Source organism: Girardinichthys multiradiatus, chromosome 24 (genome assembly GCF_021462225.1).
Source record: "Girardinichthys multiradiatus isolate DD_20200921_A chromosome 24, DD_fGirMul_XY1, whole genome shotgun sequence".
Lineage (NCBI taxonomy): Eukaryota > Metazoa > Chordata > Actinopteri > Cyprinodontiformes > Goodeidae > Girardinichthys > Girardinichthys multiradiatus.
In genome coordinates this window covers 9,439,384-9,462,589 of record NC_061816.1, presented here as the reverse complement: position 1 = coordinate 9,462,589, position 23,206 = coordinate 9,439,384, and the positions used below count along the sequence as shown (strand labels likewise).

The window sequence follows — 23,206 nt, the reverse complement described above, 5'->3', positions numbered from 1 at the left end:
GCTTCCTGGATCAGACAATACCAGAGATGGAGGTACTACATTGTGTCATGACGTTAGACAGGACTTCCTGCTTTGTTTTCTGCAACAATAGTGGTGGGTAAGACTGAAGATCTAAATGTCAAGTTTGCTTTGTGGTCTTCACATATTTATGGGCTTGAATACAAGGTGTAAAGAGATTAAACCAGCATGTTGCAGCTTAATGCAGATTATGTCCCTCATCGCTTCTAATTGTGTCACTTTCACATCATCATCTTTGCAACCAAACTATTTTCCTTTTTTAATTAAAAAAGAAAAATATTTCTAAAGACATGTGCTTTTCTTTTATGCAATTAATGAATGTTGTAACAGATCAAAAATATACCTGAGAAAATACAAGAAGGACAATCAAGTTCGTGAACAAGAAGACAAAATACAAGAACAAAGCACCAATTCAGGAAATCTGATAGAAAGACCACAGATTTCCCAATTTGAGACAATTTGACTGAAAGATTAAAGATCGATTTCTGAAGGTTTGATTTATTTAGTGTTTTATCAACTAAACAAACCAAAAAAAAAAAAAAGAAAGACATTCATAAGCTGGTTTCTTTTTCAAGAAAGTATAAAAAATATGTCCCAACATTCAAAATTTAGTAAAACCTTTCTGAACTGGCACAGAAAAGAAGATGTTGGATTGTATCTAAACAACGGGTTAAAAAGTAAAAGTGACAGATGAAAAGATGTCCCCATAAAAGCATCTAGTGACGTCTGAATGTGGTTTAAAGGTGGTTGGGGCTGCTCACCATCTAACCAAGCCTGACTTTCAACTTTGTTTGTTCAAAATTTCAAAGTTTTCTGTGTTTTTCTAGGTTAAATAAGGACAGACAACCTTAAAGGATTTCTCCAAACTATTTATTTTATCACAATGCAAATATCAATGAACAAGAACAAATACAATGAAATCTTTGCTAAAATTTTAATGAGCTTTGACAAATATATTTCATAACTATTTTATCTATCACATTTTGAGCAGGATGTTGAAGACACTAAAGTCAACCACATACAGCTAGGAGACATTGACAGGAAAATGCAGTATTATTGTTCTGTTCTGTAAGCTGCACTGCTATGTTATCCACTAAATTGTTTATGATAACTTAAAGTTTTATATTTATAGCTCATAAGGACTAAGGTTGATTATCATTCACAGCCAATTCTGATGATTTTGCTCATTACAGGTCCTTCTCAAAAAATTTGCATATTGTGATAAAGTTCATTATTTTCCATAATGTCATGATGAAAATTTTACATTCATATATTTTAGATTCATTGCACACTAACTGAAATATTTCAGGTCTTTTATTGTCTTAATACGGATGATTTTGGCATACAGCTCATGAAAACCCAAAATTCCTATCTCACAAAATTAGCATATTATTAAAAGGGTCTCTAAACGAGCTATGAACCTAATCATCTGAATCAACGAGTTAACTCTAAACACCTGCAAAAGATTCCTGAGGCCTTTAAAACTCCCAGCCTGGTTCATCACTCAAAACCCCAATCATGGGTAAGACTGCCGACCTGACTGCTGTCCAGAAGGCCACTATTGACACCATCAAGCAAGTGGGTAAGACACAGAAAGAAATTTCTGAACGAATAGGCTGTTCCCAGAGTGCTGTATCAAGGCACCTCAGTGGGAAGTTTGTGGGAAGGAAAATGTGTGGCAGAAAACGCTGCACAACGAGAAGAGGTGACCGGACCCTGAGGAAGATTGTGGAGAAGGGCCGATTCCAGACCTTGGGGGACCTGCGAAAGCAGTGGACTGAGTCTGGAGTAGAAACATCCACAGCCACCGTGCACAGGCGTGTGCAGGAAATGGGCTACAGGTGCCGCATTCCCCAGACCTGGGCTACAGAGAAGCAGCACTGGACTGTTGCTCAAAGGTCCAAAGTACTTTTTTCGGATGAAAGCAAATTCTGCATGTCATTCGGAAATCAAGGTGCCAGAGTCAGGAGGAAGACTGGGGAGAAGGAAATGCCAAAATGCCAGAAGTCCAGTGTCAAGTACCCACAGTCAGTGATGGTCTGGGGTGCCGTGTCAGCTGCTGGTGTTGGTCCACTGTGTTTTATCAAGGGCAGGGTCAATGCAGCTAGCTATCTGGAGATTTTGGAGCACTTCATGCTTCCATCTGCTGAAAAGCTTTATGGAGATGAAGATTTCATTTTTCAGCACGACCTGGCACCTGCTCACAGTGCCAAAACCACTGGTAAATGGTTTACTGACCATGGTATCACTGTGCTCAATTGGCCTGCCAACTCTCCTGACCTGAACCCCATAGAGAATCTGTGGGATATTGTGAAGAGAACGTTGAGAGACTCAAGACCCAACACTCTGGATGAGCTAAAGGCCGCTATCGAAGCATCCTGGGCCTCCATAAGACCTCAGCAGTGCCACAGGCTGATTGCCTCCATGCCACGCCGCATTGAAGCAGTCATTTCTGCAAAAGGATTCCCGACCAAGTATTGAGTGCATAACTGTACATGATTATTTGAAGGTTGACGTTTTTTGTATTAAAAACACTTTTCTTTTATTGGTCGGATGAAATATGCTAATTTTGTGAGATAGGAATTTTGGGTTTTCATGAGCTGTACGCCAAAATCATCCGTATTAAGACCATAAAAGACCTGAAATATTTCAGTTAGTGTGCAATGAATCTAAAATATATGAATGTTAAATTTTCATCATTATATTATAGAAAATAATGAACTTTATCACAATATGCTAATTTTTTGAGAAGGACCTGTATAAAGCAAAGAGTTTAGGAGCATGCAACCACATTGATGGACCATTTATGGACCAAGTATGCATGTGTGTAAAAATGTCCACTTCAGAGTACATTAGTGGGTAAGGCAATCAAATCCTATTATGAATCATTTTGCTGTATTGAATAAACAGTGTTCATCATTTGGAAAGGCAAGGCAAATTTATTTGTATAGCACATTCAGAAACAGGGTTATTTAAAGACCTTTACAGGAAAAACAAAGAAACAGATATAACAAAAACACTAGATACATCAAAAACAACAATGAAGCACCACATGAAAGCATAAGATGAGACATAGTCAAATACAAAGAAAAATGTTAAAATGACAAAAATACTCGTACTCCTAGTCTTCCGCTTACCTGGGAACAAGTCACGGGGGGCAGCTCTTCTGGGGGGAGCCCAAGGCGTTCATAGGCCAATCGAGAGACTTAGTCCCTCCAGCGTGTTCTTGGCCATGGCCTGGGCCTCCTCCCAGTGGGATGTGCCTGAAACACCTTCTGAAGGAGGCGTCCAGGGGGCATTAGAAATTGCTCAGCCACCTCAGCAGACTTCTCTCGATGTGGAGGAGCAGCGGCTCTACTCCGAGCTCCTCCTGGATGGCCAAGCTCCTCAGTCCGCATAGTATCCGCATTATTGCGGCGGCTGCACCTCTCATTTTCCTCTCGCTCGTGAACAAGACCCCAAGATACTTAAATTCCTCCACTTGAGGCAGGAACTTCCCTCTGAGCTGAAGAGGGCAAGCCACCCTTTTCCGGTTGAGAACCATGGCCTCAGACTTGGAGGAGCTTATTCTCTTTCCCGCTGCTTCGCACTCGGCTGCAAACCGCCCTAGTGAATGCTGTAGTTCTCAATTGGAGGGAGGCAGTAGAACCACATCGTCCGCAAAAAGCAGAGACAAAATTCATCGGTGTCCAAACCGGACCACCTCCAGCCCTTTGCTGTGCCTAGAAATCCTGTCCATAACAATACGATCAGGACTGATGACAAAGGACAGCCCTGCTGGAGTCTAACATGCACTTGGAAATGGTTCGACTTAACGCCGGCACCACCATGGGGGTTTAGGGATAACCGCCTTGACAGGAACAGCAGACCTTAAGGCCACATTGACAAGTAGAGAACATTGTCCACTTGGACTCAATGTCTCCAGCCTCACCTCGAATCTGAGAAAAGCACTCCCAATGGTGGGAGTTTAATACATCCCTGACCAAGTGCTCCTCCAGAAATTTCCAGCAGACCCTCACATGACAAAAATAAAGCAAAGAAAAAACAAAAACATGAAAGAATGATGAAATAATATTTGACCATTATGGGTAACCTGCTGTAATCAGTCGTGTTTTCAGCCCTGATTTAAAGGAGGCAAATGTTTTTGCATGTCTCAAATTGTCAGGTAGCTTGACGGACATAGAAAGTAGGTGCTATCTTCCTGTTGTTTAGGTCTAGTGCTTGGAATACAGAGTAAAGACGTCTCTGATGGCTTAAAGGGCAGAATATAGTCGGGTGTAGCGTGAGAGGCGCAGACTCAGCCAGCACTGTCAGCGCACATTTGAGGTTTCATTGTCGAGCCTTCCGATTTCCTACATTTCTAATGACAAATTCCTACATTTCCCACACTTTTTTGCCATGGCATCATCGGACGAGAAGGAAGAGCTTATTTGCCTTGTAGCTTTGGAAAAACAAAAAGAAAACAAAATAATTCATGAGGCCATTAAACAAGACTCATAAGCAGTTACTCAGAGCACTGAATCACATATAAAACAGTTTGATGTGGAGACTTTTTCCAGCCGTACAGTTTTTGTAACATCACGTGCTCAGTGGCGGCAACAAACCATTTTCTTTGTTTAATTTCTCTGAAGATTTTTTTTATTAAAACAAATATGTTTAACATTCAAATTATCAGAAAGGTTGGAATTTATTAAAATAAGACAATATTTTGTCAAAATGATAATAAACAAGTGTCACCTTAAACATTGTTAAAAGAGTCTTGAGGAACATAATTTCTAACATTCAGATTGCCAGAAAGGCAGCCTGAGTTAAATGAGTTAAAAGTAACATCCAAAAGCATGAGCTGAGAAGCCTGTTTTTGAAACCCGTCGGGTGAAGTGTTTATGTAACAAAGTAGCTTCTGGCATGCAAGGCTTCCTCAAAAAATCACTGAAAACTTTAGTGGAGACCATTGAAGATGCATATAAGATTCTAGTGTTGCACTGAAGTTGTACGACTTTGGGATAATGTGGCAGACTTCTGCAGGAAATGTGTTATAATTTTGTAACAGCTTTGCAAAGATGGCATCACTGAATAAATAAAACATGCTATTTATAATACACTGGATAACATGTTGTATTTTAGGAATGTGACAGATTCTGTCATGAGAAACAGGTATATTTACCAATACTTTAAACACAAGTATAGCATGTTATTTTTAAATACTAAATCATATAAGGTATAAAACTGTTTCCCAATTTGCTATGAATCAGAAAAAGGCAGACCCAAGATTCAGTCAGACAGTACTGAAAGTTTAAAATATTTATTCAGCCACAGGAAAACGTCACACAGGTAACACTCCTCACAGCTTCCAGGAATCACTGGAGGCACAAAGAGGGATTAGTGACTTGTAGTCTCTCCAGATTTTGCAGGGATCAGAAAAGTCACTACCCTGCTTTTGTCTTGAGTGGAACTTGAAACCCACAGTGGAAAACCTCAGTGGGCGGCAGGCGGTGATCTCCACAGCACAGGTAAGAAGTGCCTCCAGGCTTAATAATCCAAGGACAGAAACAGGGTCAACGATCGGAACAAGAGGTGTCAGGCAAGGGGCAAGCAGAGGAAAAAAACCAGATGCAGGAAACAAGGTCGACAACCAAAATCCAAATAGTCCGACAGGGAGCAGGCAGGGGCATAAATCCAAAAGGCAAGGCAAGGTCAAGAACAATGGTCAGACAGGAAGGAACGCTGGATATCTATTCACACGAATGGCTTTCAAAAATCTGGCACCGTCTTCTTCTTCTTCTGTGTTGTTTTTTGGCAGTTGGCAAATAACTTGAAGATGTGCATTACCGCCACCAACTGGTATGGAGTGTGGTTCTTCATGGTTTTAAATCTTATTTACTATTACAACAATCAAATTGTATTTATTAATTTAGTGCTTTTGAAAAATCTAATTATAATTTGAATATGTTTGCTACCTAAACTTCTTTGCAAAGTATCTCTCAATATAACATTTTCTTTAATACCTACAAATTCTCTCCTTAAAATTGTTCTTTCTTGTTCATATTTCTGACACTTCAATATTACATGTTCTATTGTTTCCTCCTCTCCACAATAATCACATTTTCCTGTATTATGTTTCTTTATATTAAACAATGTAGAATTAAGTCCTGTATGTCCTAGTCTTAATCTTGTAATTAATCTTTCCTCTTTTCTACTCCTTCTTCCTGTTCTTACTTCTCCTACTATCTTGTTGATTCTATAAAACCATCTTCCTTTCTTTTCTTCATCCCACCTTTTTTGCCACTCTTTCCTGATTCTCTGTTTAATTATATTTCTTGCCTCTGACCTACTAATATTAATTATAAAGCTAATGTTGTTTTGTGTTGCCTTCTTTGCCATCCTGTCCGCCTTCTCATTCCCTCCAACTCCTACATGTGCTGGTACCCATAAAAACACTAATATTAATCCCATTCTATGTATTCTAAATAAAGTAAGTTTTATTTCCAACAAAATGTCTGGTCTACCCTCTGAATGATTATGTTTTAAACTTAATAATGCTGAACTTGAGTCTGAACAAATGATTGTTTTTAATGGTTTTATATCCTCCACCCACTGCACTGCTAACAATATGGCTAATAATTCTCCTGAATATACTGATAATCCATCTGTAATTCTTTTTCCTACTTTTATTTTAAATTCTGGTATTACAAATGCTACTCCTATTTTTTCATCTGTTTTTGATGCATCTGTGTAAATCTGGACATAATGATAGTAATTGTTTATATATTCCTGTATTATACTTGAATCTAATCTACATTTCGTATCCTTTTTCTTTTCCATCAATGCCATATCCACCACTGCTTCTGGTAACAGCCACGGTGGCACTACTGGCAAAGGCAACATTAAACTTATTTCTTTTTCATATATTTGAAATTTTTCTGCTATATTATTGATAATCCAACCAAAACTCTTAACTTGTTTTTTTTCTTTTTCCCAGCATGGTTTTAAAATATCACATGTGGGATGATCCAGATTATTGCCTTGTAAGTTTATCCAGTAATTTATTGCTAACTGTTTCCTTCTTAAATCTAATGGCATCTCTCCCATCTCTACCTGAAGTGCTGCTATTGGACTGGTTCTGATTGCTCCTGTACAAATTCTTAAAGCTTGATGTTGTATATTGTCTAATTTTATAAGATGAGTGTTTGCTGCTGATCCATAAATTATACTTCCATAATCAATATTTGATCTAATTAATCCTGTATAAATTATTTTTAATGATGTTCGATCTGCTCCCCAATCAATACCAGCCATACATCTCATAATGTTTAATATTCTTTTGCATTTATCTATGATTTTTTCTATATGTACTTTCCATATAATTTTTTCATCAAACCATATACCTAAAAATTTTATATTTTTTACTTGTTCTAAAACTTGATTGTATAATTTTAGTTTGATATTTTCTCTTTTCCTTTTCTGTGTAAACATCATTACTTTTGTTTTTTCCACTGAGAATTTAAATCCCCATTGATTTGCCCATTGTTCTATTCTAATAATTTCATCCTGTATTTTCTTTTCAATAAGTTTGATATTACGACCCCTTTTCCATATAGCTCCATCATCTGCAAATAGTGAAAAACCGACTTCCTTACCAATATTTTTAAATACATCATTTATCATTATAGAAAACAATAACGGACTTATAATACTTCCTTGAGGAGTACCATTATCTATTATATATTTACCTGACAATTCTTGACCAATTTTTACTTGTATTGTTCTATTTGATAAAAAATCTTTAATCCAGTTAAACATTTTTCCAGTAATACCCATTTTATTTAATTTAATTAATAATCCTTCAACCCACATCATGTCATAAGCTTTTTCTATGTCGAAAAATACAGCTACTACATTTCTTTGTTTATTTGTGCTCTCCTAATTTCATATTCTAAACATAATGCAGAGTCATTTGTGCTTCTCCCTTTTCTAAACCCATTTTGATTTCTAGATATATATCCATTAATATTTAAATAATATGTTAATCTATTATTAATCATTTTTTCATGTCCATTCAAATCATTTCCATTATTTTACAAATATTTGATGTTAATGCGATCAGTCTATAATTTTCTGGTTTTGTTTTATCTTTTCCTGGTTTAACTATTGGAATAATTATTGCTTCCTTCCAGCTCTGTGGCAGCTCTCCCTCCTCCCAGACTTTATTGTATAATTATAATATTTTGTCTTTTGCTTTGTCATTGAGATGTTCTATCATCGTATAGTAAATTTGATCTATTCCAGGTGATGTATTTTTTGTTTTCCTGGTTACAAAGTTCAATTCTCCTTGTGTAAATGGTTCATTTATGAATTTATTTGTATCTACATTATTTTGCATTAAATCTTTATATTTCATATTTGTGATTTCCCTACCTTTCTTCCCCTCTTCACTAATATTATTTGAACTATGAATTTTACTAAATGTTTTAGCTAATATTTCTGCTTTTTCTTTATCTTCCGTTATAATTGTATTATCTATTTTTAATATAGGATATCCATATTCTTTTCTAATATACCCTTCAATCTTTTAATTGTTTTCCAAATTTGATCAATTTTTGTTTCTCTCCCTACGGTATTACAAAAGTTTCTCCAATATTTTCTTTTTGCATTTTTAATGATCTTTCTTACCTTTGTTTGCTTTCTTTTGTACTAAATTAGATTCTGATAAATTGGGTTACTTTTTAATCTTTTAAATGCTTTATTTCTTAATTTTATTACTTCACTACAATCTTTTGTCCACCATGGCACAATTTTTTTATTGTTCTTTCTTCCTCCTTTTTTTATTGATTCTTCTGCAGCCTGTAATATTTTTTTACAGATATTTATATTTAAACTATTTATATCAATTGACTCATCTATTTCTTCCAATTTCTTTTGACTTAAATATTTAAATTTTTCCCAATCAGCCTTATTAAAGTTCCATCTTTTATATAATCCTGTATTCCTGTTATTTATTAATATTCCTGTTATGATTTTAATGGGGTAATGATCACTGCCTACTGTTGTATCTTTGTCAATGTCCCACTCACAGTTATTGGCTAAACAATTTGATACTATTGTTAAATCAATCACAGACTCTGTACCTGTTTTACATTAATTCTTGTTCCTTTTCCATCATTTATACATACCAAATTTTTTATTTCCATTATTTCTTCAATAACTTGTCCATTTTTATCATTACATTTTCCCCATAATGTGCTGTTAGCATTAAAATCTCCACACCAGATTACTTTTCCTTCTAAGTATCCCATTAATTCATCCATCAACTCAAATGATAATATTTTACATGGATTATAAAAATTTATTATTTTACACTTTTCCTTTTTATTGTAAATTTCAACTACTATATATTCTAACTCTTTGCCTTTTCCTAATATCTGATATTGTATTCCTTCTTTTATAAATATTCCACATCCTCCTCCACTTCCTTCTATTCTATCCCTTCTGATACTATTATACCCTTTAAACACAAAATCTAGGTTTGGCTTTAACCATGTCTCCTGTATACATATAATTTCTGGTTTTCCATCAATTCCATCTATATACCCTTTAAATTCCTGTCCATTAGCTATTAAGCTTCTTTCATTCCACTGTAATATTATCATATATTTCTATCAGCTGGGGTTCCTCCTTGCCTTCCATCTGTTTCCAACTTTTTATTAATGTTTTCCCAAGATCCTTCTTTAAACCCTAAGAACTTTTCTGCTCCTCTGACTATTATTTTAATCTTTTCTGTTTTGTGTTTAGCCTGTTCAGTGCAGTTAATGACATAAGCTATGAATAATATCAGTTTTTCCACAGACATTGTAACATTTTCCTCTGATTCTACTTTTCTTTGTTGATAATCTTGAATCCTAATTTGACCTTCATCCCTTGATCTTTCATTCTGGACATTTTTAACTGCTTCGGCATAGCTTATGTTTTTAGTCATTTTAATTTGTTGGATTTCTTTTGCTTTCTTCCTTACCTCACATCCCCCGAATGTAACTCTATGTTGCCCTCCACAATTGCAACATTTTTCCTGCACTTCTTCCCCACAATCTTCAATTCTGTGATCTTCTCCACACTTTGGACATCTTTGTTTTCCTTTACAGACAGCTGCTATATGACCATATCTCTGACATTTAAAACATCTTAGTGGTGGAGGAATGAAAGGCCTCACAGAAAAACTCAGATATCCTATTTTAACATTTTGTGGCAACACCTTTTCTTCAAAATCTATTAAAATTGACAGGCTTCCTACTCTTTCACCATTTACATTTTTTGTCAGTCTTTTGAGATTTTTTACCTTTGCACCAACAATGCTTTTTTTTAACTTGTCTATATCTTCCTCCATAGGAATGCCATAAATTACCCCCCGAATGATTTTATCTTCTCCTATAATCTTCCTCTCTGTCACTGTTTTCTTGCAAATGTTTTCCACTTGTAAAGCCTTTCTTCTTTGTTCTTCAGTTTTACACACCACCAGTATATTTCCATCTCTCAAGACCTTCACCATTTCAACATCTCCTATCTTTTTTTTAATTTCTCTAGATAGTGAAATAGGACTCAGGTTCTCTTTTTCTTCTTCATTTTTTATCTTTAATATTATTTTACATTCTTCCCTTCCAATTTTCCTCCTAACTACTCTCTCTTCTTCAGAACTGTTTTCTTCCAACTCTCTTTTACTCCTTTGGCTGTCTAACATTTTTCCTTCTTCTGCTTTACCTCTTCCGCGTCCTCTCCCTCTACTTACTGGCGTCCAATCATCAAAGTCCATATTATCCTCCTGTGTATCCATTCTGAACCATTCACATACCAGTTTATGCCTTTTACTGCCACTTCCAAAAGTAAATAATTTCTACCACTGTGGGGTTCTAAGTAGACCAACGTTTTCAGATCGAAGTTTCGCGCCAAGATCCTGCCTCCAACCAATCACCTTCACCCCCAGCCATCTGGCACCGTCTGCTTGTCAAAGTCAGAATATATCAGCGAAGACACAGGTGCTTGGCATCCCACAGATTGCACTACACGGCAGCACCCACCAGGTGCATCTAATCTGCTGATTGCAGCCAGGGAGACAGGGTAGTGCAGACGTGCCAGAATCATAACACAATTAATCTCGCTTATTAAAACATAGCAAGGAAATTCAGCGAAGTATTTATCAAACTTAACAGATTTTGGTTCAAAGGTTTTCGTAGATTTCACAATTCCTGTTGATTTCCAGATCTCCCAGGCTAACAGCTACTTTGTTGCTGGCTGACTTTGTTTCGATTTGATGCTGATGGTGACCCGAGGACATAGTTTGGTAGAGATCTCTTGTTGGCTGTTGAAGACTTTGGTACAGTTCATCCGAGTTATCTTCATACTAAACAATAAAAAAGAAATAAAATAAAAATCTTAATGCAAAAAACACTTTATTTCATCTCTGCTGGGAGAAAACGTTTCAAGAACTGCACAATTTGTTAAATAAAAAGGCAGCAATTGACACTCAATTAACACGATAAATCATTTGGTCTCTGTGGAGATTTTGCAACAATTTCTTCTCACAGTTTGAAGACAGCGAGGATTAATGTTTGTATGGATATTATGACTTCTTTTGTAACACAGTTTGGTTACTGCACCTAAATGTCCTCTTAGTGCAACAGTGCCATCTTGTGGTCTTTTTCTATAGTACTTCCAGCATAAATTTGGATTTATTTCACGTGACAGGAAATGATTTGCAGCTGGTTTTGGATACAGTAGGGAAGGTTCTGATAATGCATCAAAAGGCTGCTTATGTTACTTCCTTTATTTCTGATTGTATCTTGGAGAATTGTGCCATGTGGTGTCTCTACTATCCCACAAAGTAACATTGAAGGACTCTCGGATCCTACACAGTTGACACTTTGAAATTCATTTTATTCTCTATATTTTATGTATACGGTCCACCACAAAGCACATAAAATGGTCTCCCTATTCTCAGCAGCAAAAAAAACAAAAGAAAACCAGTTTAAGAACCAACTGACAGATAAGCTGTATTTTTGTATATGCTGCTTGTGCCTCCCATCCCTTTCTTATGCTGTCCCGGGCGACTGCCCATAGGGCTCATATCGAAGGCCCGCACAGGATGGATAGGTGGACAGACGGATGGATGATGGAAAAACAAACAAATGTATGGCTGGCTAGACGCTACCTATTTTTCATTGCTAAAATGGTTGGCAAAATGGCTAGATGTGGAACAGTTTTAACAAAATCAAAAGAATGCCTGTTCCTCCTGTGTTTTCTAGTCTTATTTGTAGCATTAGCCAAAAAGTGATCTGCGACAGTCTGAAAATGGTAAAATAAGTAAACTTACTCACTATAGTGGTGGCACATCCATGTACAGATGATTCAGATGTTCCAGAGCTTAAACTGGTGCTTTGAATAAAAGGAACGTCAGATTAGTGTAAAATATAATCATGGGAGGTAAAGTTTAGACAAACATATTCATAGAAAGCAATTTTCAATGATGGAACAATTATTTATATATAAGGCGCAGATAAAGACCAAAAGTGACATTTAAAAATCAGTTGTTTTAGCTGTGAAGCCTAAGTTAAAGAAGCAACTATGAATACTGCATTAGTTTCTCACCAATGTCTTCTGTGGATCAATCCTACAGTAACTGAAACTATAATAATTAGGAGAGCTGCAGCAGTCAAAGCAGAAGGAACTGCAACTCCTGCAGAATAGCTCCGAACTTCATCTGCTGGATTATCATTAGGAAACGAGTCTTTTGACAACAAAAACAAATATTGTTTGTAAATATATAGCTAATATAAGTTTTATAAAGCCAAAATAAAAATGTTCTTACCTCTAACTGTGACGTTGAGATGAAGAATGTGTGTTCCATTAAGATTTGCACACTCACAGGTGTAGTTTCCACTATCAGCTGGTGTTAAACTGGTCAGGTGCAGAAACACTGTGTGATTCCTTGTTTTAAGAGTGAACCTGGAGTCACACTCATGAACAAAGTCGTCTCCTTCTCTATACAGCAGACGACATTCCTCTCCACTGCTCCTCTCCGTTCTGATCTTACACACTATTAGTATGATGTCATTTGATGTTTCGTTGATGCAGATTGGTATGAAATCTGGTTCCTTCCCGATTGTTTTCACAAGAGTCACTGCAAGCAGTAAATTATAATCACTATCAAATTGTCTCAATACTGTAATAGTGGAAAATATAAAAAGTACTTCAGATCTAATAATTAAACAAAGTTTAGAGTTTGTAGAGAGAAACAGTTTGAAATGCAAATTAGTCTCTTTACATTACCTTCGGCATCCAGAAGGCACAAACAACATGGCAGAAGCAGTAAAACGCTGTTTCTCAGTGCATCCATTTGACCATCTGCTGCTGTCTTGGGAGGTTTCAGCATGCTGCACTGAAGAGAGGTCACCTAAACTATCCTCTGAACTTTCTGGGCCACACAAACCACAGGTTCTCATCTCTCAAAGTAGTACAAGAGGATGTGACTCACTTGTAAAAAGGAAACGTGTCTACATGACCACTATACAAACTGGAAGTATCTCTGCCTATCTTTTCATTACAGTTTAATCATCCTGTTGGGTTAAAAGTTTGCTTAGAACCAAAACAATTAACTATTATTCATACTGATCATTAAATTCTGTACTGCAGCCTCTTAGATCAGACAGTACGAGAGATGGAGGTACCCCAGCATGTCATGATGTTAGACCGGACTTCCTGCCTTGTTTTCTGGTTTTCTGTAACTATAGCAGGTTGGTAAGACTGAAGATCTAAATGTCATGTTTGTTTTGTGGTCTTCACTTATTTAGAAGCTCTGCTCACCAATTTTCCGTGGGACTGAGATCAGGGCTTAGTGATGGCTGTCCAAAAGAATTGTTTTTAACCAGAACCCATCCTTCCTGCAGGGTACCCAAGGATCAACCAGAGTTGATGGCTTGAAACACTTCCTGATGTCTTGCTGGACTTTTAATTTTCCCACGATGCCACACGAGGCAGCAGTGTGTTTGAGGCATTGCCTCAAAGTACATCAACAGCTGTGCCTACTTTTAAAAAAAAAGTAATCAATCGAAAACGTCAAAAGCCACTGACATCTGGGCTTTCCCAAATTATTTAAAGGCAATCTTAGCATTTGTAAACGTCTGAGTTTGAAGAAATAAAAATCAATATCTTGCATTTTTCTGGCATGTCGCAAACAGAAATTAATTTCTTAATACTAACTGACCTATAACCTATAACCTATGACCAAACAACAGTTAGGTGCAACATAAACCAGAAACTCTCTGCTTTTCAATAACAGCATTAGAACATATGATCTTTGTAAAACTGAAGTGTGCATACAGGACTGCTGCTGCTTTGTTATCAAGTCTCACCAAATCTGAAACGGGATGCTGAATTTATACTTAAATAATTTCTTCTAATCATCAGTATATCAACAGCTAAAAACACTCAGATCATTACCTGCACATTTTAAGGAGAATCTAGTGTTGATCACAAAATATAAAATCAGTTTTGATCATATGCTATGCAATACGCTTAGACTGCTATTGGAGCTTAGAGGTTAGTAACATTTAGTTTCTTTTTAGTTCACAATGGTTACCAACATTAAAACATTAATTGAATAAATAAATATCCACTCTTACAGGTATATATTTGCATTTACTTTGTGATTATACAGGATCTTAGAATACTATGGAAAATGCCCAGTGTGTGTATCTTTAAAATGAAACAGGAAGTGATTAAAACACCGACCGAACAAACAAGCCAAAGGAAACGAAACATAAACCAAGGAGGAGTTCCTTTGGAGACTTTCAGAAGAGCAATTCTCAAAAATGCATCTTTCAAATAATTGTCAGGTTTTTGCTAAGGGTGTACAGTAGCTTGTAGTATTAACACCCCTTAAACCTTTCCACATATTGTCACATTACAACCACAAGCATAAATATATTGTATTGGAATTTAATGTGATAGACCAACACAAAGTGATATACAATTTGTGAAGGGGTGATTTTCTGCTGGAAGGTGAACCTCCGCCCCGGTTTCAAGTCTTTTGCAGACTCCAACAGGTTTTCTTCCAGGATTGCCCTGTATTTGGCTCCATCCATCTTCCCATCAACTCTGACCACCTTCCCTGTCCCTGCTGAAGAGAAGCACCCCCAGAGCATGATGTTGCCACCACCATATTTGACAGTGGGGATGGTGTGTTCAGAGTGATGTGCAGTGTTAGTTCTCTGCCACACATAGCATTTTGGCAAAAAGGTTCCATTTTGGTCTCGGCTGACTAAAGCACCTTCTTCCATGTTTGCTGTGTCCCAAACAAGGCTTCTGGCAGACTGCAAACAGGACTTCTTATGGTTTTCTTCTTGCCACTCTTCCATAAAGACCACATTTGTCCAGTGCATGACTAATAGTTGTCCTGTTGACAGATTCCCCCACCTGAGCTGTAGATCTCTGCAGTTCATCCAGAGTCACCATGGGCCTCTTGGCTGCATCTCTGATCAGTGCTCTCCTTGTTAGGCCTATAAGTTTAGGTGGACAGCCTCGTCTTGGTAGGTTTACAGTTGTACCATACTCTTTCCATTTCCTGATGATGGATTGAACAGTACTCTGTGAGATGTTTATAGCTTGGGAAATATTTTTATAGCCTAAGCCTGCTTTAAACTTCTTTACAACATTATCCCCGACCTGTCTGGTGTGTTCCTTGGACTTCATGATGCTGTTTGCTCCCCAATATTCTCTTAACCAACCTCTGAGGCCATCACAGAGCAGCTGTATTCGTACTGAAATTAGATTAGACACAGGTGGACTCTATTTAGTCATTAGCAATCATCAGGTAACTCCTGAAGGCAACTGGTTGCACTCAGAGTAAAGGAGGGTGAAAACTTTTGCACACTGCAATTTTCAGTTTTTTATTTGTAAAAAATGTTTTAAATCATGTATAATTTTTGTTCTACTTCACAATTGTATACCACTTGCATAAAATTCCAATAAAATATAGTTTTGTTTGTGGTTGTAATGTGACGATATCTGGAAAGGTTCAAGGGGTATGAATACTTTTACAAGCCACTGTATCAATCTATAATTGTTACTGGAATCATACATTAGTAACAATGAATGTTATTATCTTATTTGCAATATTTTGATACTTAAGCAAGACTTTAGTTCAGAAGCTGATGAGTTTGAGATGCACTGTTCTAGAGCATATTTTGACCTCCTTATATCAAAATGCTACAATGACAAACCTTGGCTCTTATCTGAATATAAAAAAATCTCCAAATAAAGGACACGCCTAATTAACATGTCTTTTATACATTAACTTGCCCTCTATTTGCTCCTCTATTTGGACTAAGTGTTTTTCACCCTTTTTAATGATTTTGTCAGATTTATGCCCAGATGTTAATGTCAAAATGTATGCAGATGACACATTCATTTTTTCACAAATCTGTAAAACTTGCAAAAACTTGCAAAAATCAGCACATCTGCTTAAATATTATTAATCTTGTCCAACACAAATAAACAAGGATGTATAGTGTTATTTTCTGAATACACAAAATATTGTTGGTGAGTTTTAATATCTTTGGGTTATTGTGGACTGAAAATTACATTTTAAATTTCAGAATTGTTTGGCTGAGACTGTAAAATTAAATCTTGAGACCAAAGATGTAACTACATTTAATGATTTCTTCTTAAATCAATTATTGCATTACAGCTTTATTATCCCTAAAATGACCAAACAATAGAGTCATAAATGAAACATAATAATAATTGTATATAATTGTAATTGTAATAATTGCATACAAACAGTTGGTTTTATACATTCAATTTTACATTTACTTGCTCGGGCTGCTTTGAATTATTTTTCTTTTTTTAACAGAGCACTGGAAGTTGCTTGGTGTACAAGAGCTACTATTAAAGGTGAATATGAAACACAATAACTTGTAACTTTAGGGCTAAATCAAACACATTTATACTATGTCTCCATGGTTTACAATGTGCATTGCTCTGTTATATCTATAATAAAGTTAAACCTATTGCAAATGCATGGTCGCGCTCGACAGAGGCACAGTATGTTCACATGCACACCACCATTACCAGGAAAATATGCAAATCTCAGTCAGAGCTGCGGTCTGCAGCCTACTAAATTTAAATGCTGCTTGGTTATAGCGTTAAATAAATACAGAGGAATCTAGAAGCTGCTGTTAACTCCTTTAACCAGCATGTACTGTCCAGACACATGAAAGAGAACCTATAATTTGTAAAGACTACGGTAAATTAAATTGGAAAAACATTAATCATTTACTCAAATGATTTACACTTACTGGCAACTTTCCCCCTGATTCTGTAAGGCACATACAGTCCAAAAGATTTGATTCCCAGAACTTAAGTCCAAGTTGAGTCTAGAGTCTTTAGAGCACGAGTTTAAGTCAAGCCTAAAGCCTTAAGGGCAGGTAGAGTCTAAGACACAAATCTTCATATTTCGTAAATGAAACAAAAGTAGATAAAGGAACCTTAGCTTAAACATTATAGAGAAGTCTATTGTAGTGAACGTCTCCTTTTACATATTGGGAAGTACATATGTTTAAATTATGACATTTAAAGGAAAAAGCCTAATACCATGAGTGTACAGGTATAAAGCCAAATGGTAAATAAAAATAAATACATTTTAATCTAAATCTTTTTCTTATTGTCAGTTTCCTAATGGTAACATATACAAGGAAAAAAACAGGGGAATAAAGTTTGATTAGTCAGAAAAGGGACCTGAAGGTAACACATTAATGCACTAAGGTTACTCAAGTGTTGTTTGCAGGGTAATCTTTGCTAAACAAATATTTTGCACACTGCAGCTGAAGTGTGAAAGGGTTGCACCTCCTAGTTTCACACCAGCTAGCAAACGAGAAGGCCATGCGGTCTGTGTGGCTGAGAACAGGAAGTTCATACAGGAAGAAAGAATATGTTAAGAATCTGCTGGTCACCCTTACACTTCGTTTATACTTGCTGCTGCATGAGTGAGTGGTCAATGTTCAAAAGACCCAAAACACCCAACACCTCCCTCCCCCTTTATATAACATTATATCTGTTGAAGACAACGGTGGTGGAGAAAAAGAACAAAGTTCATACTTGTTTTAAATAGGAAATTATTCTGGTCATCTTTTACTTAAAAACTGAAAACTTTAAAGATATCTAGAAAAACGTTTTAAACCAAAATGCACCACAATTTAGGCAAAGATTAGGCATAAGTTACAGTGTAGACAATAGTTTTTTGGTCAATAGTAAAACATAAATCAAAGCATAAAAATTTCTACAAAGGTATCCCTAAGCTTCGATTATCCACCCCGACGCCTATCAGATTATTTGTAGATGTGCTGGTGTGTATTATGGAAGTTAAATAAAGCTCATTCTCTTTGAAGATTGCGTCTGGCTCAATGTCCTCCACTTTCTGCAAGAGAACAAACAAAATAATAAAAAACATGTTTCCAAAGTAAAGTAAGTGGTGGACAAAACTGTGTTTCATTTCAATATTTTACCGTGTATAGTACCGTGTTTGTATGAGTCGTTACGGTCACTTCATGTCGTCTTCTTCTAAATGACAAACAGAAATCACTCATTACAAATTGTATATATGTAACATCCACTTATTTAATCATTTAGAAACTGATCAGTCAGAATTTCACTTTCATACCAGCTTGGATGTATATGTAGATAAGTAGTAAACTTCTATTGATCTTCTCTGTATTCTGCATTTGAGCAGGTGAACACCTTGGGCATTTCTCATGTTCTTGCTACTGCGGTTTGCTCAAACTTTCCCCTGGTTATCTGACATGATGCTGATAATGAGAGTAAAGTGTGCTTGCTTTTCTCTTTTCTGTAACTTAGATGTGTGGCATGTGTCAAAGTAACATAAATATGAACATCATGGCTTCCCATAAATTGCACCAAACCTCCATGATCAATGTAACTTCACCCGCATTATCGGGAATAGATGATAAGCTATATAATAGCCAATGATTCCAAAAGACGGGAAAAAAAAATATATATATATATATATATGTTTAAAAGGCATAAAAATTGATTCAAGCATTTATCTTATAAGAGATTAAAAGGCATTATATACAAATAGGTAAAAATAATATATTGGTTTATCATGCTGTAAGTGTTAAATTCACTTGCTAGTACCATTTTGTAAGACTTTATTTATAAAACCTTTTTGTAAAACAGGCTGACCAAAGCACTATATGGTAAAACTAAACATAGGAAAATAAAATGTTACATAAATACATAAATAGACAAGACCATCAGACCCAAGACAGAGTCAAGACCAAGAAAAAGACAATGAGAGACTCTTTTTAAGACCATTGGTGTAATCATAATAATGTAGTTGTTCCTTTGGCAGCTCATTAGTGCGCTGATCTATAACAGGGTTCTAGTCAGCAGCACACATTGGGTTGAAAGTCAAACAGTAAAAGTGTGTTTTTGAACAAGGTTTAAAAGCTGTAAGTAAAGATGCCTACTAAATGTGCAATAGCAAAGCTTTTAACAGTTTTTGAAACAGAAGAAACGATCACCTGGAGCTGGAAGAAACTGGTCTAACGACTTAAGACAGCAAAATGATACATCGTTTCAAATAGATAAAATGAAGCACTTAAAAACAAGGATAATTCTAAATTGAATTCATGAATTTATGTCAATCAGGCAATCAAGGTAAGACAGGATAGAGTAGTCAGCAACATGCCATGCTGGAAAATAAACCTGGCAGTCACCTGCATAAGAATTAGAGAAAATATTATATTCCAAGAAAATATCACTAAGAGGCATCAGTTAAAACAAAAAAAAAATAGTCTGAGAAAGGAGCCATGTAGTGCTACATTACAAAGGTCCAAAGTACAGATTATTGTTTCAAGATTTTGTTTTGATAAAACAGTCTTTATCATTCACATGCACTGCAACTGTAAAAAAACGGATTTTCCCTCAGTTCCCTGATTATCGAGTTCAAAAGAAGGGCCTGTTATCACAGCAATTTTGTAATGATGGTTTACTCATACAAGATCAGAGGAAAAAAGGTCGAGGCAGGGATATGCTGCAAGCGTCTTTGGCCTTAATGGCATGACTTCGGTCTTATTCTCATTGAAAATTCAGTGTCACTCATCTCTTCATGTCAACCACGCAATCAAGGAAAGGCTCGAGAAAGCACTCAGAAATGCACTTTAAGTGGTAAATTAACCTGACAGTCATCTGCATAAGAACGAAGGGAAATATTATTTTCTAAAAAATAGCACCAAGAGTGAGCAGGTAACACAAACAAAACAAAAAAACAGCTCAAATAATATACTCAAATAACAGTCAGGGTCCCAAAAATCTTCTGCTAGCATTTTGAAGATGGGAAACGGAAAAATATGGGAACTGCTGCACCGATTTAGGTTAATTTTAAAATGCATAGAATTGAATAATACTAACATGATGATTTTACCCTTGATCAGAACCATTCATCTCCTACCTGTAGCATTTGGTTCTGTAGATAAATCCAGCAATGACTCCCAACAGAACAATGATGATCAGTACAAAAACTCCAACATAAGAGATTAAAGTTGTCTCTGAAGAATGACTGGTGTCTTCATCATCTTAAAAGTCCAAACAAATTGGCAAAGTATTAAACATCTGAACACATCTGCTTGGACAGCACTATGTTACACAATTCACTGAATACCTTGACTTTGCATAAGTTATTTTACCATTTTAACTATTTCCCATTCTGTTACATTTAACGCACGACTTAAAATGTACTTTATTGGGATTTTAGGTGAGACAAAGAAGTACAATATTGTGAAGCAAAAGGAAAAGACTACATGTTTTAAAGCCCTTTAAAAATAAAAAAGAGTGGCTGCATTTGTTTTTAGATTCTCTGAGGTAAAACTTTGTCGAACTACCTTGTTGCAAATTTATCAGAGAGTTTTATGGGGTATATGTCTCTGTCAGTTTTCCACATCTGGAGACTGAAATTTATTCCATTCTCTGTAAAATGGCTGAAGCTTAGTCAGACTGGGTAGATTTTGTCTCTGAACAGCCTTTCTCAAATTTTAATTCCGTATTCCATTTGGGTTTGGACTTTGACTGGGCCATTCAATCACATGAATATGCTTTGATCCAAACCATTTCATCGTATCTGACTGAATGTTTAGGGTTTGTGTTCTGCTGGAAAGGGAACCTCCATCCTTGTCTCAAGTCTTTTGCAGCCTTTAACAGATTTTCTACCAGGATTGTCCTTTATTTTGTTCCAGCCAGCTTCTCATCACTGTTGAAAAGCATCCTCACAGCATGATGCTGCCACCACCATATTTCACTGTGGTGATTGTAGGTTAAGTTTCTATGGTGGGAGGGTCTGTCACTTAAAATCCCAATAAAATTCTCAGATATTCGTCGTTTTACTTCACTTATTGTAAAAAGATTCAAGGAGTATGAATACTTTTACATGACTAGAGACTTTTGCTCTGAATCTATCCTGTCATTTTCACTGTGGTAAATCTTTGATTAATGTTTTTCAAACTAAATAAATCACTTTCTTACCTACTACAGTGATGTTAAGCTGCAGAATAAATGTTCCATGACGTGCTGTGCACTGACAGGTGTAGTTTCCACTATTTTCTGGTGTTAAATTATTCAGCTGCAGAAAAAGTGTCTGATTTATTGGTATAAGTGAGAACCTGGAGTCACATCCCTGCTTAAAGCCTTTAATCCGGTGGTAGGTTAGGTTACACTTTTCTTCACTGATCTTACATATCACAAATATGGTGACATTGAGCGTGTAGTTGCCACAAACTGGAGTGAAATCTGCTTCTTTGCTGATGGTTTTTACCAGCTGCTGTCCAGTGTTTGCTGTAATAGATAGATGTGTCAATGAGCAGATAATAAATGGCATTTATAAGTATTTTCTAACAATTTTTTCAGGAAGCTGAGCAGAACACAATACTCTTTGCTTTTTTGAATTTAAGAAACACAGATGTTTAGAACAGTCATTATTATTGTAATTTAGGGCATGATACACTAACTTGTGTACAATATACTTTACCTATGTTGTAGGAGTAGAGTGTAAGCCACAGAAGGAAAACCAGCCACAGTTTGCATCTACACATACTGATTACACTACCTACGACGAGCCACAAAGACACTGCCCCTGGTTTGTTCCTGTAGGAGAAGCACATTTACTTTGTTATATATTTTAAAATTACAGTAATATAGTACAATGAGCCAAACTATTAGTTTTTCTCTTCCCTAAAGAACAGCATTAGAGATGGAACAACAACCCACCTTTTGCAGAAGCAGAGCCAAATGAAGTTTCCATGTATCCACCGCAGCAGCAACTAACCTTCTGCTGATACAATGAACTGAGCGGTACTGAGGAGAAACATGCCCCTTTGCACTCCTTCAGCTGCAGCAGTCAAAACCTCAGAACCAAATAAACCCTTTGTTCTCACAAAAGAAAAATGTAGTTGTAGACCCTCCACAAAAGGAAGTGCATACGATGTTCCATACTTGCTCTTGTGGTAAAGCTGAAAAAGTGGTCAAATGCACAAAAATAGCAAAAAAAAACATCTGCAAAGAAGGAAGCGTCATTAATTTTGTGATTTATGCAATATGTGACAATTATCAGTTTGTTTTAAATACAAAAATTAGTCAATTAGTCTTAATTAGTAGCCATATTCACTTTATTAAAAACGCAACTTTTTTTCTCTGATATGAAATCAGATTAAACACAGCTGGGATTTTGTTGTCAGACTTTCAAGCTCCCCCCCCCCCCCTTTTCCTTCAAACGTAAGCATGACCATTAAGGCAAACCCACAAAAGACAAGAAAATATACTGACTATATAGTATATAGGAAACCAACAACTTTAAATACACTTCCAGTTTTGCCATGAAAACATCCAGGCACAGTTATGCCAGAAGCTTGTTGATGGCTGACAAATATTTCACAGGAGCAACTAGACATTTAAGCCAATATTAAAGTGTCTCTATAAATATGAGGCTGTAAAATTATTTTTGACCCAGGTTGGCTTAGACAATTGATAATAGCCCAAAACAAACCTGTTACCATTTCTTATTTTAGAAATGTAACAAGGTTGTATGTTGTGTAACCATTCCACGTTGGGCAAAGAGCAGCAAGTAAAAAAAAAA

At 36.1% G+C, this 23,206-nt stretch overlaps 2 protein-coding genes across 8 annotated transcripts; both read right to left on the bottom strand.

The window, feature by feature from the left end:
• Positions 1-11,034: 11,034 nt before the first annotated feature.
• On the bottom strand, positions 11,035-13,914 carry LOC124861617. Of its 4 annotated transcripts, none has more exons than XM_047355484.1 (5): positions 13,333-13,914; positions 12,872-13,183; positions 12,652-12,790; positions 12,377-12,438; positions 11,035-11,407 (listed from the first exon to the last, which is right to left on the bottom strand). In XM_047355484.1, the coding sequence occupies exons 1-5, from the start codon at positions 13,433-13,435 to the stop codon at positions 11,403-11,405; spliced, it is 621 nt and encodes a 206-aa protein (XP_047211440.1). In that variant the 5' UTR covers positions 13,436-13,914; the 3' UTR covers positions 11,035-11,402. The 4 variants fall into 4 exon arrangements, 2 of the variants coding, with proteins under 2 accessions (XP_047211440.1, XP_047211439.1); XM_047355483.1 differs by having other exon boundaries at positions 12,381-12,438; XR_007036686.1 differs by lacking the exon at positions 12,652-12,790.
• A 2,783-nt stretch (positions 13,915-16,697) lies between these two features.
• Positions 16,698-22,744, bottom strand: LOC124861619. Of its 4 annotated transcripts, none has more exons than XM_047355490.1 (6): positions 22,342-22,744; positions 22,103-22,218; positions 21,601-21,909; positions 20,534-20,657; positions 18,567-18,618; positions 16,698-18,478 (listed from the first exon to the last, which is right to left on the bottom strand). In XM_047355490.1, exons 2-6 carry the CDS (start codon positions 22,164-22,166, stop codon positions 18,341-18,343), a joined length of 687 nt encoding a protein of 228 aa, XP_047211446.1. In that variant the 5' UTR covers positions 22,167-22,218; positions 22,342-22,744; the 3' UTR covers positions 16,698-18,340. The 4 variants fall into 4 exon arrangements, with proteins under 4 accessions (XP_047211446.1, XP_047211448.1, XP_047211445.1 ...); XM_047355492.1 differs by having other exon boundaries at positions 18,579-18,618; XM_047355489.1 differs by having other exon boundaries at positions 18,567-18,621; positions 22,342-22,743.
• Between the last annotated feature and the right edge of the window lie 462 nt (positions 22,745-23,206).

Coding starts and splice junctions, on each gene's coding strand:
- LOC124861617 (XM_047355483.1), bottom strand. CDS start 13,435: ATGCTGAAACCTCCCAAGACAGCAGCAGATGGTCAAATGGATGCACTG. Junction 13,184..13,332: donor GTGCCTTCTGGATGCCGAAG/GTAATGTAAAGA, acceptor TACTGCTTGCAG/TGACTCTTGTGAAAACAATC. Junction 12,439..12,651: donor TTGATCCACAGAAGACATTG/GTGAGAAACTAA, acceptor TTTTATTCAAAG/CACCAGTTTAAGCTCTGGAA.
- LOC124861619 (XM_047355489.1), bottom strand. CDS start 22,166: ATGTGTAGATGCAAACTGTGGCTGGTTTTCCTTCTGTGGCTTACACTC. Junction 21,910..22,102: donor ACTCTACTCCTACAACATAG/GTAAAGTATATT, acceptor TATCTATTACAG/CAAACACTGGACAGCAGCTG. Junction 20,658..21,600: donor GCTTAACATCACTGTAGTAG/GTAAGAAAGTGA, acceptor TGGACTTTTAAG/ATGATGAAGACACCAGTCAT.